At 42.0% G+C, this 16,886-nt stretch overlaps 1 gene segment (V, D, J or C); it reads right to left on the bottom strand.

Annotated features, from left to right (window-relative positions):
- Window positions 1-12,325: 12,325 nt before the first annotated feature.
- Window positions 12,326-12,930, bottom strand: LOC114689088. The segment is given in 2 exon segments: window positions 12,326-12,753; window positions 12,842-12,930. Coding segments are annotated over 2 exon segments (474 nt in total).
- Between the last annotated feature and the right edge of the window lie 3,956 nt (window positions 12,931-16,886).

Below are 16,886 nucleotides of genomic sequence, written 5' to 3'. Positions count from 1 at the left end.
TGAATGGGCAGATCTGGGAATCCTAGAGTGCACTCCTCTACCAGAGCTGCAGGGTCATGACTCGGCTGGTTTCCATGAGCAGAATGATGTCCTGTTTGCATGTTTTCCTGTCTGTGTATGTTCTCTTGACCTGGGCTCAAGGGAGCCTATGCTCAGTGCAGATCTCACAATCATGGTGGACACTGTATGAATGATGGAATTCAAGAAAACCTAACCTGTAATATGGTTGCACTCTATAAATATTCAACACTCAAGCATCCCAAGGCTCATTTATATCATTGTGGCTCCTTACATAACAGACTTACATGTTTGTAATTTAGTAAGGAAGCCTGGTTCTCAGACAGGCAGGTTTAAAGTTATACGTTGTGGCAGATTTGATTGCAATGTCACTCCAAGACCACAGATAAAGGTAAACCTTGTTTCAGAGGTCAATCAGAGTAGCTGCTGCATCTGGCATCCAGTGCATGGCCTTAGATCACACCAGTGCTGCAAATCTGACACCACTGTGGCCACCTTCGCCCCTCACCCCAGACCCTCCCAGTCAGTCATGGGCCTCTCTTGCTGCAGTCTCTTTGAGGCAGTCTCTGGCCACAGCCCACCCTCCTGGCCTTAAACACTGCAGGCCACTGGGCCAGAGTGAGCAGCCCACCACCAGCTGGCTCTGTCATTCAGGTCACCTGTCCCCTTGCACACCTTGTGCCTAAGCCTGGCTTTGCACTGCCTGTGCCCTCTGCCCAGTTGTGCAGTGCAGTGACAGCCAGCAGTGGTCTCCTTGTTCTCGCTGGGCAGCTGGGCACCACTGCTCATGACACATGGCCTGGGAGCCTCCTGTACTGCATCCCAGCTCCATGGGCTTTTCCTACCCATTTCCCTAAGTCTGCATTTCAGGAGGTCACTGCAGCTCCCTGCACAGAGGAGCATGCTGCCCTCCCTGCCCACACAGCTGAGCATCATCACAGCAGCTGGTCACCCCTGCACAGTTCTTCCTATGCTGTCATCATCAGCAGGTCTTTTTTTTGAGACTGTGGCCATTGGTAGATTTCTTATGTCGCACTCTTTGGTAGTTATCAAACCACTTTTTAAAGGATAAAATATGAAATACCAAAATGATAGTAACTTTGATCAATGTAATATCAAACCCCACTGAATTGGTTATCACTTCATTTAACTTTTCCATTTTTAAGGCATCCATTGTGGAACTCTCTGTACCACAATATTGCTTACCATTTTGAACATGACAAAGTCTTCTTTCCTCATTCCTCCTTTCAGTATTCTGAGGTGTCTCTCAAGATCAGCTATTTTCAGCAGACATATAAGGAAATGGTCATTTTGTAGTCCCAATAAATTAAAAGTTCAAGCTAGCTTTGGAGTTGGAGTGTGGCTCTCCCCTTCTCCAGCCCCTAGAATGCTTGTTAAAAGGAATAACCAAAGTCTCTGTCTCATTTCAGAAAAGCCAACTAGTATAAAATAGAAAAAACAAATTAAAGGACTAATCTATTGTCACTAATTTCCTTAGATTTTATTTTGACTCTTTAAAACTTTTCTTAAAGTGTAAGTATCTTCTCATTTTATATAGTTAACACACACACACACACACACACACACACACACACACATATATATATATATATATATATAAACTTTATTTCATTTTATAATGGTCATTTTGAATACTCACTAATTCTAGAATAAGCTTCTTCTAACTTTCTGTAAGTGATTTCTTGCTTGACGCTGAAGTAGGTTAATATGATAAATCCACAGGAGTCTGTTTAAGGAGCATTAGGGAAATTTATTAAGGTAAATTGAGGAAGTACACTCATGAATACAGAATGGAGTGGACAGCTGAAGTCATCCTCTGATCTGACTGGGAGCGATCGATCTAGCAGGCAGCAGGGGAAAGGGACTCCTGACCCTTCTCCCTTTCCCTTTAAGAGGTCACACACAACATCAAGAAACACTACCTCCTTCAAGCCCTATAGCCCAAGGTCATGGGTGGAGCCAATACTGCTACATTTCCCCTTTTTGTACAAATAAGAAGGTTCTAGACCCAATGCAATATATATATACAATAAGAATGACTATCAAGTATTGTCCAGTAATATCAAATGGTAATAACATAAACAAAAACAGAACTACAATCAACAATAACAACATCGAACAAGAAATACATGCTAAATGTCCAGAAATGCCCAGATCATAGGTAGATGGCAAATTACTGAGATTACTCCAAAAGCTGTTCAATCTGAATATTCTAACTTTAGAATCTAAAATGTTCTTTGCTAAGATATGAGAGGAGTTATAACTGTAAAAGTCTTCAACCTCATTAAAGACCTGAGAAGGAAAACAATGTTACTTGAGAAAACAGGAAGTGCAAACAAGCAATTTCCCAATTTTTTTTACAAGAATAGACAGAGATATCTAGCAGCCTGGACAGTTACCTAAAGTTTCTCAACACTGTGGGGCATGCAATTTGGATACAGGCCTAGAATATCTGACAGATCATTTTCAGAAGCAGGAAAATTTGAAAGACCATCTTACCCTGTGTTGGCAGAGTTTAGTAGTCACTTTTCCTTTTGTCCTGCTCACCCAGAAAGGACAGCATTCATACTGTCAGCAGTTGAGGCAGGACAGTTCTTTGCCCAGCAGGCCATTTTGTGCCAAGAAGAAGACAAATTTCCAAACTGAGTGTCTTTGAAGCTCCACATTATCTCAGGAGTAGATCAGTGCTGCCAGGAGTAATCGTGTCTCACATCAACAGAATTCTAAGTTATTCTTTAGGTCTATGAAGAGTTTGAAAACTACCCATTCATCTAACATAAGTTTCTGTAACTCTGGAAATACCTAATTAACATAACTACTCATGGGTGACTACTAATCTGCAAGCCTTACTTACCTAAATAACCTAAGGAGAAAGTATTCACAATAACATGGTGAGCAATCTGTAAGCCATTGTACAGTATAAGAACAATGACTTCAAATTTGTGACAATACAAAAAATATCTTAAGCAGAGTTAGTAAGGTATAGTTCAATTTCCAGGTCATCCAGTGTCTGATAACACCAGGCTAAAAAATAAAAATAAATAAACAAATAAAAGGAAGAAGGGACCATGTGAAATCTCTCTCCTCTCCAAAAGAAAGAGAGGAGAGAGATGCCAGCCTGCCACTGAAGGGGTACAAGATGCTAGCAGACTGGTAACAAATACCACAGCCATGTGACAACATATAGATTATAAGAATGAATTAAATTAAGTTCAAAGAGATATCTAATATAAGATGACACACAGGCCATCTTTTGTTTTTTTTTTTTTTTAAGTAATATAAGTATCTATGTGTTTACTTGGATCTGAGTGTATTTGAGACCAGGCAGGACACAGGAAATCTTCTGACCACATTTCTCTCAAAAGCCAGGCTAGCTCAGTCAGTAGAGCAAGAAACTCTAATTCTCAGGGTTATGGGTTCACATGCCTCCCATTGGGCACCAGATAATAGGATAAACACATGGGAGTCTGTTTAAGGAGTATTATGGAAATTTATGAGGGTAAATGGAGGAAATATACTCATGAATACAGAACAAAATAGACAGCTGAATTTGTCCTCTGATCTGACTGGAAGCGAATCCACATGGCAGTTCAATCAACACAAGGCAGCAGGCAGCAAGGAGAAGGGACTCAATACCCCTCTCCCTTTCCTTTTAGGAGGTTAATACAACAGCAAGAAGCACCACTTTCTTTGGGTCCTGTAGCCCAAGGACATGGGTGGAGCAAATACCACTATAGCAGGTTATTGGGAATTAAGCTTGTGTACCCCAGGTGTATTTTATAGATTGTGCTCCTTTATCCCCTCTGAGATCTGCATGCGTATAACATTTAAAATGTTTAAGTTTTCTGAAGTGATCAATGATCATTCCTCACAGTAACCTTTGAAGTCTCCAAAAGGATGATGAGGCCTCAGAACAAGGATTCTACTTTCATTGTGGTAAATCCTCAAAGCTGACACACATCACCCAAAGATTAGCTTTGGACTACAAACTGCTCAGGATACTTCCAAAGTGGTCAGCTAAGAGGGTGTAGCCTCATTGTCTACTCCAGTATGACTTCAGGTAAGCCTTGCATTTTCCCATCACATCAGGATTCAACAACAGCTAGCTCCCCAGGACTTGATCATTATTTCAATATCCTCAATATTTCCTAAATTTGCTCTCGCTTCTAGAAAACAGGAACTAATTTTAAAAACATGATTCCCAAGAGTTGGGGTGTGTGGTTTTTGGTTGCTTGGTGGATATTTGTCATAGTTTATGGGGGTTTGATATATGTTGTTATTTGTCATGATCAGCGTGGAAACTGAACAAAGGACATTAGATTCAGGAAACTCATTCCAAAAAGAAAATGGGGAGTTATAGGAATAATGGCCTAAAAGGGTAGGCTATTGAGTCTAATTTTAAACTAAAAAGATAACTACTAGTCTCAAATATTTTATATTGGCATGGATTTTTGTATATTGATACAAATTTAAAACTTTAATTTTTTGTTGTATTGTGCCAGAGTCCAGCTCCTGATATAGGCAGGGTCTGAAGTGGGTAGATGTAAGAGCGATGACTAAGAAATCAGATACTGGACACTCCTGCGTTTTGTTTTATGAGTGGTGGTGAGAAAGGAAGTACATCTTTGTATGGCTGGTCCTATTCTGACAACCTGCATCTCTCACAGACTTTATACTTGATATCATTTCCTCATATGCTTTAATCATTGGTTACAAAGTCTTTTCATGGTACACTAGACAGGGTGTCTCTAAGTTTGACTAAGTTAATTGATCAGAAGTTATTTCGTATGACCTGTTATTCTATTAATCTATTGTAACCTAGCCATGTTTAGTAAAATAGTTATTTATATTTATTCAGTTCGCACTTCTTACTGAGGTGATATTTGTTCATCTTCTATCAAGGAAAGGATGTAAACAAATTGCTAAATGGTCTTATTAAGAAAAACCTGGAGCCAGACATTGGGGGGCGGGGAACTGAGAGATCAGAGAAGCTGAAAGAAGCCACCCACAAGTTCTTTCCTCTAGGAAATCCTCAGCCAAAGAGAGAGCTACTTCCTGTATATCCATACATATGTGCTTTCTGTGCTTTGCCTTTTTCCTCCCTCATTCTGTCCAGCACTATCACTTCCTGTCTGTCTGTACAGACCTCCAGACCTGTATGGTTAACTAGTGTTAACAGGCCTGGCTCTGTTCCCAATGTGTCCTTGAACTCATAGAGATCCAGATGTATCTCTGCCTCCTGAATGCTAGGATTAAAAGCATGTGCTTCCATTGCCTGACTTTTATGTTTAATATAGTGGCTGGCTTTTTCCTCTGATTCTCAGATAAGCTTTTTTAGAGAGCACAAATAAAATATCACCACAGAAGAACAGCATTGGAATCCATGTCACATGTTGTTCTTATCACACTCTATCAAAGACACAAGTTATAATAAACCTAACAAAACTTGTGTTTTGGGGTTAGGTAGTGTATGCCAGGTTTTTGCACTCAAGTCATCTGGGTATCCGTTTTCTTTATGAATCTAGAAATAATGAGAGGACATGCTCAAGAGGAGAAATTCCCAGAACATCTCCATAGGCTATTGGTACATCTGTCATACTTTTGAGGTGAATTCTTGTCTGCAATTATTTAATCAATAATTTCTTATGTCAATATGGGCTACAGAAGGTACTTTTGTACATGGTGTTAGAATCTTGGTAGCACACAGTGCATGTTCTTGGTCAAAACTGAAATCACTGGAAATTAGAGCCTCTTGTGGTTGGTTCTATGTTATCTAATAACCTTGTTTAAAAATTTTACCCTGCTAATCATGTTTCACTGTGAGCTATTTAGGCTGCTCCTTGGCTTGACCCAAGGTAACATAACTATGGTCTTTTTATTTTATCATTGTGTGGAGTTATCAATTCACTGTTTTGTGCAATATCTCAGGATTCTAAAGATCTAGTCAACTTGGTCTCAAATCTGAATCTTTGAATGTTAGTGTCACTACAAGAGTTTCCAGAGAAGCATCAACTTCAGATGAGGAAATTCTCTTTTTTTTAAAGCTCACTCAAGTTGATGATCCATTAACATGGAGCCCACAGCTAACACTGCTTCTCTGAATGACACCTTTCTAGCTCAAACTTGAGACACCAGGCTCTTCTAGTCAGCAGCAACAGAGGAGTAACTCTGGGAGTATTTGTAGGCAACAAAAGCACCAACAAATCACAAACTGAAAATCATAGAACTCAGTTGACTATGGGACCTGTGGAAGGGAGAAGGAACCAGAACTGGTTCTGGCACTAGCTGGGATGCACACAATGATGACTAAGAATTTTGTAGGTTGAGGACACAAATATGACTACAGAGGAAACATTACTTGGGACTTTGGGTCCAAACTATTATTTAAGGTTTACTTACTTGTTTAAAGTTTTTTTTTATTTTACCTGCTGCCCACTGTTCCCTGTCCCCCCCTCTTCTACTCTCACCCTCCCTGTCCCCATCCCACTCTCCACTCACTCCTCCTAGTGGATATGGCTTCCCTTGGATATGCAGCACAGGCTGGATTACCAAGTTGGGGCAGGCCCAAGCCTCTACCCCTTGCATCAAGGCTGAGAAAGGCACAGCATCATAGAGATTGGGCTCTTAAAAAGCCAGGTTATATACTTGAAATGAGTCCTGCTTCCATTGCCAGGGAACCCACAAACTCTTCAAGTGGCGAAACTATCGCCCTCATTCAGAGGGCCTATGGTGGTTACAGGCAGGGTCCCCAGCTTTCAGTTCAGCATCCGTGGGCTCCCACCAGCTTGGTTCTGCTGTCTCTGTGGGTTTTCCCTTCAAGATCTTGACTCCCCTTGTTCCTATAATCCCCCCTGCCTCTCTTCACCTGAACTCCAAGAGCTTGACTGAGTGCTTGGCTGTGTTTGTCTCTGCTTCCATCAGTCACTGGATGGAGGTTTTATTGTGACAATTAGAACAGTAACTGATCTGAGTACAGGAGAAGGGTAGCTCAAGCACCCTCTCCACCATTGCTATGAGTCTTAGCTGAGGATATCCTTGTGGATTCCTGGGGATTTCCTTAGCAGCAGATTTCTCCCTAACCCTACAATAGTGCACTCTGTTAAGATCACTCTTTCTTTGCTCTCCCTCTCTGTCCCTCCCCAAACTTTACCATCTCTAACCCTCATGTTCCTACACCCCCATCTCCTCCTCTCAACTCCCCCTCCCAGTTTTTTTGAGAGATCTTAACCCTTCCCCCTTCCTGGGGTGATTTCTGTGTGTTCCTTTTAGAATTCTCCTCTTTACGTAGCTTCTGTGGAACTATGGGTTGTCACCTGATTATCCTTTGCTTTGCCTCTAATATTCACTTATGAGTGAGTAAATCCTGTGTTTGTCTTTCTGGGTCTGGGTTACCTAACTCTGGATGATTTTTTTCTTTTTCCATCCATTTGCCTACAAATTTCATTATAACATTTTTTTTCTTTTACCACTGAATAATACTCCATTGTGTAAATTTATCAAGTTTTCTTTATCCCTTCTTCAGGTGAGGGGCATCTAGGCTGGAGAGATGGCTCAGAGTTTAAGAGCACTCACTGACTGCTCTTCCAAAGATCCTGAGTTTACTTCTCAGGAACCACATGGTGACTCACAACCACCTAGAATGAGATCTGGTGCCCTCTTCTGGCCTGAAGTCATACATGCAGGCAGAACACTGTATACAAAATATGCATATCTTAGAAAAAATCAAAACCAATCTGAGATACCATCTTACACCTGTCAGAAGATCAAAAACACTGATGAGAACTTACGTTGGAGAGGATTTGGAGAAAGGGGAACACTCCTCCACTACTGTTGGGAGTGTATTCTTGTCAGCCACTCTGGAAATCAATATGGCAGTGTGGTGATAATCTAATTTTACTGAAATGTGATTTTGATTGTATGTTAATAAATAAAGTTGCCCGGGGGTCAGAGCTATTAGAGCCATAGACAGAGTGTGGCGGTGGTGGCACACGCCTTTAATCCCATAGATCTCTGTGTGTTCAGGGATACAGCCAGCATTGGAGACATATGCCTTTAAGACCTAGGGGGCTGTACATTCAGACAGTGAAGAGGCAGTCACGTGTTTGGGTTTACAACCAATGAGAAGGCAGAACAAAATACTATAAATAGATGAACAGACAGGATATAGCTCTCTTTCGGGAAGCTGGGACACCGTGCAGGAGGAAGGGTGGGATTTTAGCTCTGAGCTCTGACCTCTCGGCTTTCTCTTTTACATTGTTTCTGTGTTTCTTATTCAATAAGACTGTCAGATACATCTACATGGCAGTATCTCAGAAAACTGGGAATCAACATACCTCAAGACACAGCAATACCACTCTTGGGCAAATCCTAAAAATATGCTCAACCACACCACAAGGACATTTGCTCAACTATGTTCATAGCAGCACTATTCACAATAGCAAAATAATTTTTTACCAAAATAAAAATATTTGAAAATAGTATTTTTCACAAATGATAACCAAGTATTTCTTTTAAGTTCTCTTGGTTTAGAAGATGGAAATAAGGGATATTTCAGTTTCAAATCTACTTTTGGAAAATGATAATATTTCTTGGAAGCTGCAGTTTCTCCATCACATGTTCAGAAACAAAAAGGGTAAATTACAAATCATTCAAATTTCCTAAGAAATCTCAGTAGACTTAAAGTCAACCAGTGTCATAATTTCAGACTTATTTTGAAATATGAATTAAAATAAACACACATAGGAAATACAAAAAATTAGATGCAAATTTGTCTGATAATCACAAGCAACTGCACATCTTAGAGGGTGTGTGGGAAATAACAATTTGTTCTAATGTGTGCACACATAGAAGGTTGAACAGACTATGACAGTTGACAGGGGCCTCTAGAGGATATCCTTGGCTTGAAGAGGAAACCACAGGTTCTGACACTAAAACTCAAGCTCATTCAGCATAGTCCAGAACTTCCTGACTTTTTTATTTTTATTTTATTTTACAATACTATTCAGTTCTACATAATAGCCACAGATTCCCTTGTTCTCTCCCTTCCTGCCCCCCTCCCCTTCCCCCAGCCAACCCACCATTCCCACCACCTCCAGATCAAGGTCTCCCCCGAGGACTGGGATCGACCTGATAGACTCAGTCCAGGCAGGTCCAGTCCCCTCCTCCCATACTGAGCCAAGCGTCCTTGCATAAGTCCCAGGTTTCAAACAGCCAACTCATGTAACGAGCCCAGGACCTGGTACCACTGCCTAGATGCCTCCCGAACAGATCAAGCCAATCGATTGTCTCACCTATTCAGAGGGCCTGATCCAGTTGGGGGACCCTCAGCCTTTGGTTCTTAGTTCATGTGTTTCCATTCATTTGGTTATTTGTCCCTGTGCTTTATCCAACCTTGGTTTCAACAATTCTTGCTCATATAAACCCTCCTCTTTCTCACTAATTAGACTCCAAGCACTCCACCCGGGGCTTAGCCATGCATGTCTGCATCCAGATTCCTCATTCCTTGGATGGGGTTTATGGCACAACTATTAGGGTGTTTGGCCATCCCATCACCATAGTAGGTCAGTCCCGGCTGTCTCTCGACCATTGCAAGCAGTCTTTTGTGGGGGTATCTTTGTGGATTTCTGTGGGCCTCTTTAGCTCTTTGTTTCTTTCTTTTCTCATGTGGTCTTCATTTACCATGGTCTCCTATTCCTTGTTCTCCCTCTCTTTTCTTCATCCAGCTAGGATCTCCCACTCTCTTTCCCTCGACCCTCGCCCTTCAGTGCTCCCACACATGTCCAGGCTGTTCATGTAGATCTCATCCATTTCTCCGTGTCTTTCTTGGGGTCCCGTTTTCCAGGTAGCCTCACTGGTGATGTGAGTAGCAGTCCAGTCATCCTTGTTCCACATCTAGCATCCTCTTAGGGACAGGCCCACAGCTCCCATTCTGCCCTCAACTCCCTGACTTCTGAAGTGAACCTCACTTGTGATCCTCAGATCTCTGCTTGTTCTTGGTGCCCCTTATTGGTACCAGAGGTCTCCATAGAGAAGTTTTGTGCAGGCTCTCACTTGAGTTCCTTTACTGTGCTTCTCACCATAAACAAGGTGGGCAATGTTGTTTTTATACATTATTTATCTGTTTTTAAAAAGTTTATTTTTTAATCTTTCTTTTTTAATTTTATATAAGCGATTTTCTAGTCATTTTACATATCAACCATGGATTCCCCTGTCCTCCCTCCTCCTGTCCCCCAGCCTTCTCCCACAACCCAGCCCTCATTTCCACCTCCTCCAAGGCAAGGTCTCCCTGGGGAATCAGCAGAGCCTGATACATTCAGTTGAGGCAGATCCAATAACCTCCTCCCTGCACCAAGGCTGAGCAAAGTGTCTCAGCATAGGACCTAGGTTCCAAAAAGTCAGCTCATGTACCAAGGACAGGTCCCAGTCTCACTGCCTGGGGACCTCCTAAACAGTTCAAGATAATCAACTGTCTCACTTATCCAGAGGGCCTAGTCCAGTTCCACGGGAGCTCCTCAGCTACTGGTTCACACAGTTCATGTGTTTCTGCTAGTTTGGCTATTTGTCCCTGTGCTTTATCCAATCATGGTCTCAATATCTCTTGCTCATATAATCCCTCCTCTCTCATCGATTGGACTCCTGGAGCTCCACATGGGGCTTGGCCATGGATCTCTGCATCGGCTTTCATCAGTCACTGGATGAGAGTTCTATCATGACAGTTAGGGTGTTCGGCCATCTGATCACCAGAGTAGGTCAGCTCAGGCACTCTCTCCACCATTGCCAGATGTAAAGCAAAAGACAACCAGATGGCAACTCACAACTCCAGGGATGCTACCTAGTAAAGAGGACCCTAAGAAAGATATAGGGTTCGCCCAGCAACAGAGAAATGGATAAGATCTACATGAGCAAACTGGGGTTGAGGTGGGTAATCGGGGCAAGGGTTGGGGGAAAGAGAGCTTAGGGGAATGGGAGGTCCTAGCTGGATCAGGAACAGAGTGGGAGAAGAAGGAAAGAGATACCATGATAAATGAAGAACCCATGGGAATAAGAAGAAGCAGAGTGGTAGAGAGGTCCCCAGAAATCCACAAAGATGACTCCACTATAGACTATAAAAGAACTCTTAAATTAGAATACCTCACAGTGGTTGATGAGAAAAAATTAAAGAAATACTTTATTTTTAATTATGTGTATATTTTTTTCTGAGTAGTTTAGTGCTCATGGAGAAAAAATGAAGGGCATGAGGTCCTCTATACTTATAGGTGGTAATGAGCTACTAATTGCATGTGACAAGAACTTAACATAAATTCCAAGTTGCTTCCCCAGCACCTGGATGAACAATCATGAAATTTCTTCTCATAGTTACTGCAGATATGTTCACAAGAGTATACATGCTACATCAAGCTAGAAGATTTTGGAGGGCATTTTTGTAAATGACAGCCAGAGACCAAAAGAACAAAAGAACCTCTTATCAAGAGGATGCTAAGAAATGGACCTCAGGGGAAAAATTATGGCAGGATGTCCCTGGTTTGGACAGTGCAAAGTGTGAAGATTAAAGAGATGGGAGATATTACCACAAATAATGAGTTTTATGGATGTTGACCACAGTTAATAACAACATATCCTATTCTTCACATATGGAGAGAATAGCTTTTATGAGTTATCCCCCAAACAAAAATTGGTCAATCACATGTAGATGAATTATTGCTTAGGACTTTGATGTAAAAGGTAATTTTTATCAAGATAGATATGTGTAAATAAGTATCTGTAAACAATGACAATCAACTCTATCCTTTTATGGAATTCTTTTGATGTAGAGGAAGAAAACCACAGGTATTTTGTTTTCCAAGGTGTCTTGGGAAAATGACATTAATTTAGGGAACCTATGATTTCTCTATCATGTGTGCAAAAATAAAGAGAATGAATTGCAGATATTTCAAAATTCTAAGATTACCTACAGAACTGAACAGTAAATGAATGTCAGAACTACTGACTCCTTTTGAAATATCTGTATATAGAATGAATCATATAAATATATGTATATATATATATATATATATATATATATATATATATAATGTATTATCAAACTGTGTGCCATTATCTAGGACAAGAAACAACTGCATAGCTGAGAGGGTTTGTGGGAAAAACCATTTGTGGTAGTGTGTGAACACAGAAAGTTGAATAGAATAGGACAGTAGAGGGGGGCCTCTAGAGGATATCCTTGCCTGGAAGAGGAAACGGTAGGTTCTGACATTGAAAGTTATGCTCATGCAGCATAGCCCAGAGCTTCCTATCTTCTGAAGAAACCCCATACTGGTTGTGAGAGATCTTGTGGGCCCTGCACCCCCTGCAGGTCATCAGTATCTCTATAGGGAGGTTTTTGTGCAGGCTCACACTGGAGTTCCCTCACTGTGTCTCTGGCACAGTAATAAGTGGCTGTGTCCTCAGTTTGTAGATTGTTCAGTTTTAGGAAAACTTGGCTCTTGGAGGTGTCCCTGCTGATGGTGACTCGGGATTTGAGAGCTGAATTATAATCTGTACTTCCACCACTCCACATTACTCCCATCCACTGCAGACCCTTTCCTGGAGGCTGGCGGACCCAGTGTACACTATAGCCAGTTAATGAGAACCCAGAGACAGTGCAGGTGAGGGACAGGGTCTGTGAGGGCTGCACCAGGCCAGGTCCTGACTCCTTCATCTGCACCTGGGACAGGGCACCTGGGGACAAACAATATCACCATCAGTCATACATCCCATAGATGACATACATGCCTGGGTCCCTCTCCTGAAACCCTGACCCACTTACAGCTTGGAAAGGTCACCAGGCAGAGGAGCAGCACCAGGACAGCCATGCTCTGCTGGAGGCTCTAGTGAGAAGGAGATGGGGCTTCTCAGCTAGGCCTGGGCTTTCATCCTGAGCCTGAGGGCTGCTTTGCATTGGGGGAGGTTCCTGAGTGGATAAAAGGGAGCACAGGGCAAGGTTTCCATTCTTCCCTCAGGTGACTGAGATTTGCCTTGTGCTTTTTAGAGGACCTGGAGATGGAAACTCAGGAATATTTTCCTGGTTTTGTCTGGAATTCAAATCCCTGATAAACAGGGAGTAGTATGAGTCACATTTGCAGGCCTTGGATGCAAAATATAAGTGTGTCCACATTTATGTTGTGCAAACAGAAGAGGTTACCACGTCCTCAATGCACTTGTACATCCCTGTAAATTCCAGCAAGGGGTTGAAATTTAGTCATACTTTGGGCTACTAGTGATGTGAAATCCCGGTAAAGGAACTACTAGAAATCTTTTCTCTTAGTGTCAGGTGAGTTAATATTTTTCTTATCATTCATCTAGGAAATCCAACTAATGAGGGAGCAACTCACAAACATTTAATACATGTGATTTTAATATTTGTCTGTTGGTCTAACTATCTGTCACTATGTACTTTTTTATTTCTCCCCTTGTCTCTTTACCACATAAAGGACATTACAAAACCAGGTTCCTAAATGTGATTATTGTATTGGTGAGGAAGGGAAGGTCAGGTGTTCATAACACCTCATAAAATAAATAGCATGCATCCAGGCTTGAGGGTTAAGTTATCTGAAGTAATAAGGAGACAGAGAATCCTAAGTGATGACAAGAAGTGGAGAGGAGGGCATGCTTCAACAATGGGAACTGTTTGCCCTGTGGTGAGGATCACCATAGAGAACAAGGGATTGAGGGGCTTTCTCCATGCCTTGGTAATGTAAATCACCAGGGAAGGGAAGAAAATAGCTTAAAACAACCTGTTCAGTAAGGACAAAGAGAACATCCCCCATTTATTTCTCAATAGACACCCTGTATATTGTGTCCAGTATTCCTCTGTGCTTACTCTTCCTACTGTGACTGGCAGTGGTGGAGATGGGTGTTAACATTGGGGAGACAGCCATTGTGCAAGCTCTATGGGCACCCAGTGCTATGAGTGCTGTTTTCCCCTTACTCACATCGCTGTGAGGATCAGAAGAATGTATTTCAGACATTATGCTCCATGTGTTACATCTTGGGTTTGCCTGATTTTTCATGTTGTGTTGCTGGAGGGCTTCTCTCCAGGTTCCACCAAGCCCCTCAGTCCCACAATCCACGTATAAAATAACCACTCAGACGCTTATATTACTTATAAACTGTGGCTGTGGCAGACTTCTTGCTAACCGTTCTTATATCTTAAATTAACCCATTTCTATAAATCTATACCTTGTCACGTTGCTTGTGGCTTACCGGCACCTTTACATGTTGCTTCTCCTGGTGGTGGCTGCAGAGTCTCCCTCTCCTTCTTCCTGTTTCCCCAATTCTCCTCTCTTTTTTGTCCTGCCTATACTTTCTGTCTGGTCACTGACCATCTGTGTTTTATTTATATAGAGCAATATCTACAGCAATGGTGGTTATAAAATCTTGGGAAAGAATATCTCAGGAATAATTGAACCATTCTTACACCATCTTGGAGAGGTTCTATGAGATCCCTTATTCAATAATTTTTGGTTTTGGGTACCTCAGGCATAGTTTCTGTCTGCATTTTATGCATTCATGCTTGTGAGTTTCCCTTCTCCCTGAAACTCTCTAGAAAACAGTCCTAAGAAAAAGTCACTTTCAATGCGAGTGTGTTCAGGATAAAGCTACACATTATTTATAATAATCTTCTATTTGAGAGTTGAATCCTTATACTAAAGGGCTTGTTTAGTCATTTCTTCACTTATGTCTGGTGGACACATGGCCACTCAGTTAATGTTCATGTTACATTGACAGTACGAGACTGTATATGTGTAGCAAGTTGCTGCTGCTATGTGTTCATAATTGTAATGAATTTACTGTATCTATAAGACCTTGCCCAACTGTACAACATTCCCACCTGTATCCTGCTACATTTCTTGGGTTTCAGTAGATACATCGCATGTGTGTGTGTGTGTGTGTGTGTGTGTGTGTGTGTGTGTGTGTGTGTGTATGTGTATTAGAATGAGTATTCAGCAGTCACTTATTCTCAATACTATGGCAGTCATGGATCCCTGCTTTAAATGATATGCATTGCAAAAACAGGCTTCTCTGACCAATGCTGAGAGCAGCACTAATCTTTGGGTACAAATATAGAAGACAGTTTAAGCATATGTTCCTTGGCAAAATGCCAGTGGTAGATTTCCCCATACGGGTGTGATCTTTGTACTGTAGATTTTTGACCATTTCTGTGTTGTAAATTTTAAAAATCATTGTAAAATGTTTCACTTTTAAAATATACTTTGTACCAATAAAATGTTTTTGAGGACCCCAGGTGGGTAATGTAGGGAAAGGGGTATGGCTAAAGAAACCCACCCTGACTCTGGAGCCCAGAAACTGGGAAGGAAACCCATTCTGGATCTGCAATCTGAGCCAGAGAAAGACACAATTTATCCCCAAACCCAGAACCACAGAAACATCCTCTGACTCTGAAACCAGTACCAAAGAGACACACCTTGCCCATAGAATCAGAGCCAATGGAAAAAAAAAATATGCATTGGCCTTAGAATTAGAGTCAAAAGCTAAGAAAGGCCAGTGAAAGAAATAGTTTGGTTCTGTAATCAGGGCCACCTTTGCTCCTAACCCACAAAACTAACAAATCCTTGAGCAGAAAAAACTAACCAATCCCTGGACAGAAAGTCTTCTCCCTGGAGAAACTCTACCCTCAAGAGATCCTATCAAAAGCACCCTGACTATTCAGTTGTTGGCTGTTCTTTCCCACCCTGGTAGAGACAGCCACTCTCCTGGATGCCTCCTTCCCCAATATATCACTTTCTCAACAGATTTTGGGGTGTGAAGACTTTCATCTGCTGGCATAGAGAATAAGAACCCTGCTAAGATGTCCTTTAGTGGACTGAGCAGAAAAAATCCTTGCAGAGACCTTCCCTTGGGGGGGGGGGTGGCTGAGCAAGGCAGAACAGAACAGAAGAACCTTGCTGAGATGACCCTTAGGGGACTGAGCAAGATCCAGCTGAAAAGTAACAACTTTTTGCTGGAGCAGGAGGAGATTGCTACATTGCTGCAGGTGTTTCCCCTTTAGCAGAGTGAAGCAAAGAAGCAACATCTTAGGCCAGAAAAGAAGAGCTGTCCTAGGAAGCCCCCTTAAGTGGGGACTGAGCAAAACTCAGCTGTAGCAGCTCTCCGGGATAGGAGTAGGATTACTATATTCTGCAGGGAGACCATCCCCCACCACACAAGTTATAGCCTGACTTTAGAACAGTCAGGATACCTTTCCCTACTGAGCTGTCCTAACAGCTCCAGGCCTGACTCTCTCTTCCTCCAGAGCTGAGCTGTTCCATTGCAGCTCCAGCTGTCACAGCTCTCTTAGCAGCTTGAGGTGTCTGGGATACCTTCCCCTCCAGTGCTGAGGTTTCCCATCGCAGGTTCAGCAGTCAGAGCTGTCCTAGCAGCTTAAGGTATCCAGGATACCTTCCCCTCTAGAACTGAGCTGTCCTCTCAGCTCGTGGTGTTGCCTGACACTCAGAACAGTCAGAATACCTTTCCCCCAGAGTTTCACCACTCACCTGCTTATAAGTAGGGTATGTGCGAACACTCTCTTCCCCATGCTCGTCCACTTAACTGGCTTAGTTTTGGGCTTGTCTTGTAGAGGGAACCATAGTTATTGTGAGTTCATGAGTGTAATAACCATGTGATGTCCAGAGGCCACCATCTCATAGCACCCTCCCCATTCTCCAGTACTTATATTCTTTCAACCAACTCTTCAATAATGATACTTCAGTCTTGTGGGAGGCATATGGAGGGGTAGTGAAGTGGAGGGTGGGGGAGTTTTGATATAGATATTTTATCTGTAGATAAGTACTCACATGGTTGTTTATTCTCAG

The sequence above is a fragment of the Peromyscus leucopus genome, chromosome 14 (genome assembly GCF_004664715.2).
Source record: "Peromyscus leucopus breed LL Stock chromosome 14, UCI_PerLeu_2.1, whole genome shotgun sequence".
Lineage (NCBI taxonomy): Eukaryota > Metazoa > Chordata > Mammalia > Rodentia > Cricetidae > Peromyscus > Peromyscus leucopus.
Note: the sequence above shows the minus strand (reverse complement) of the source record. Positions and strands in the feature narration are given on the sequence as shown.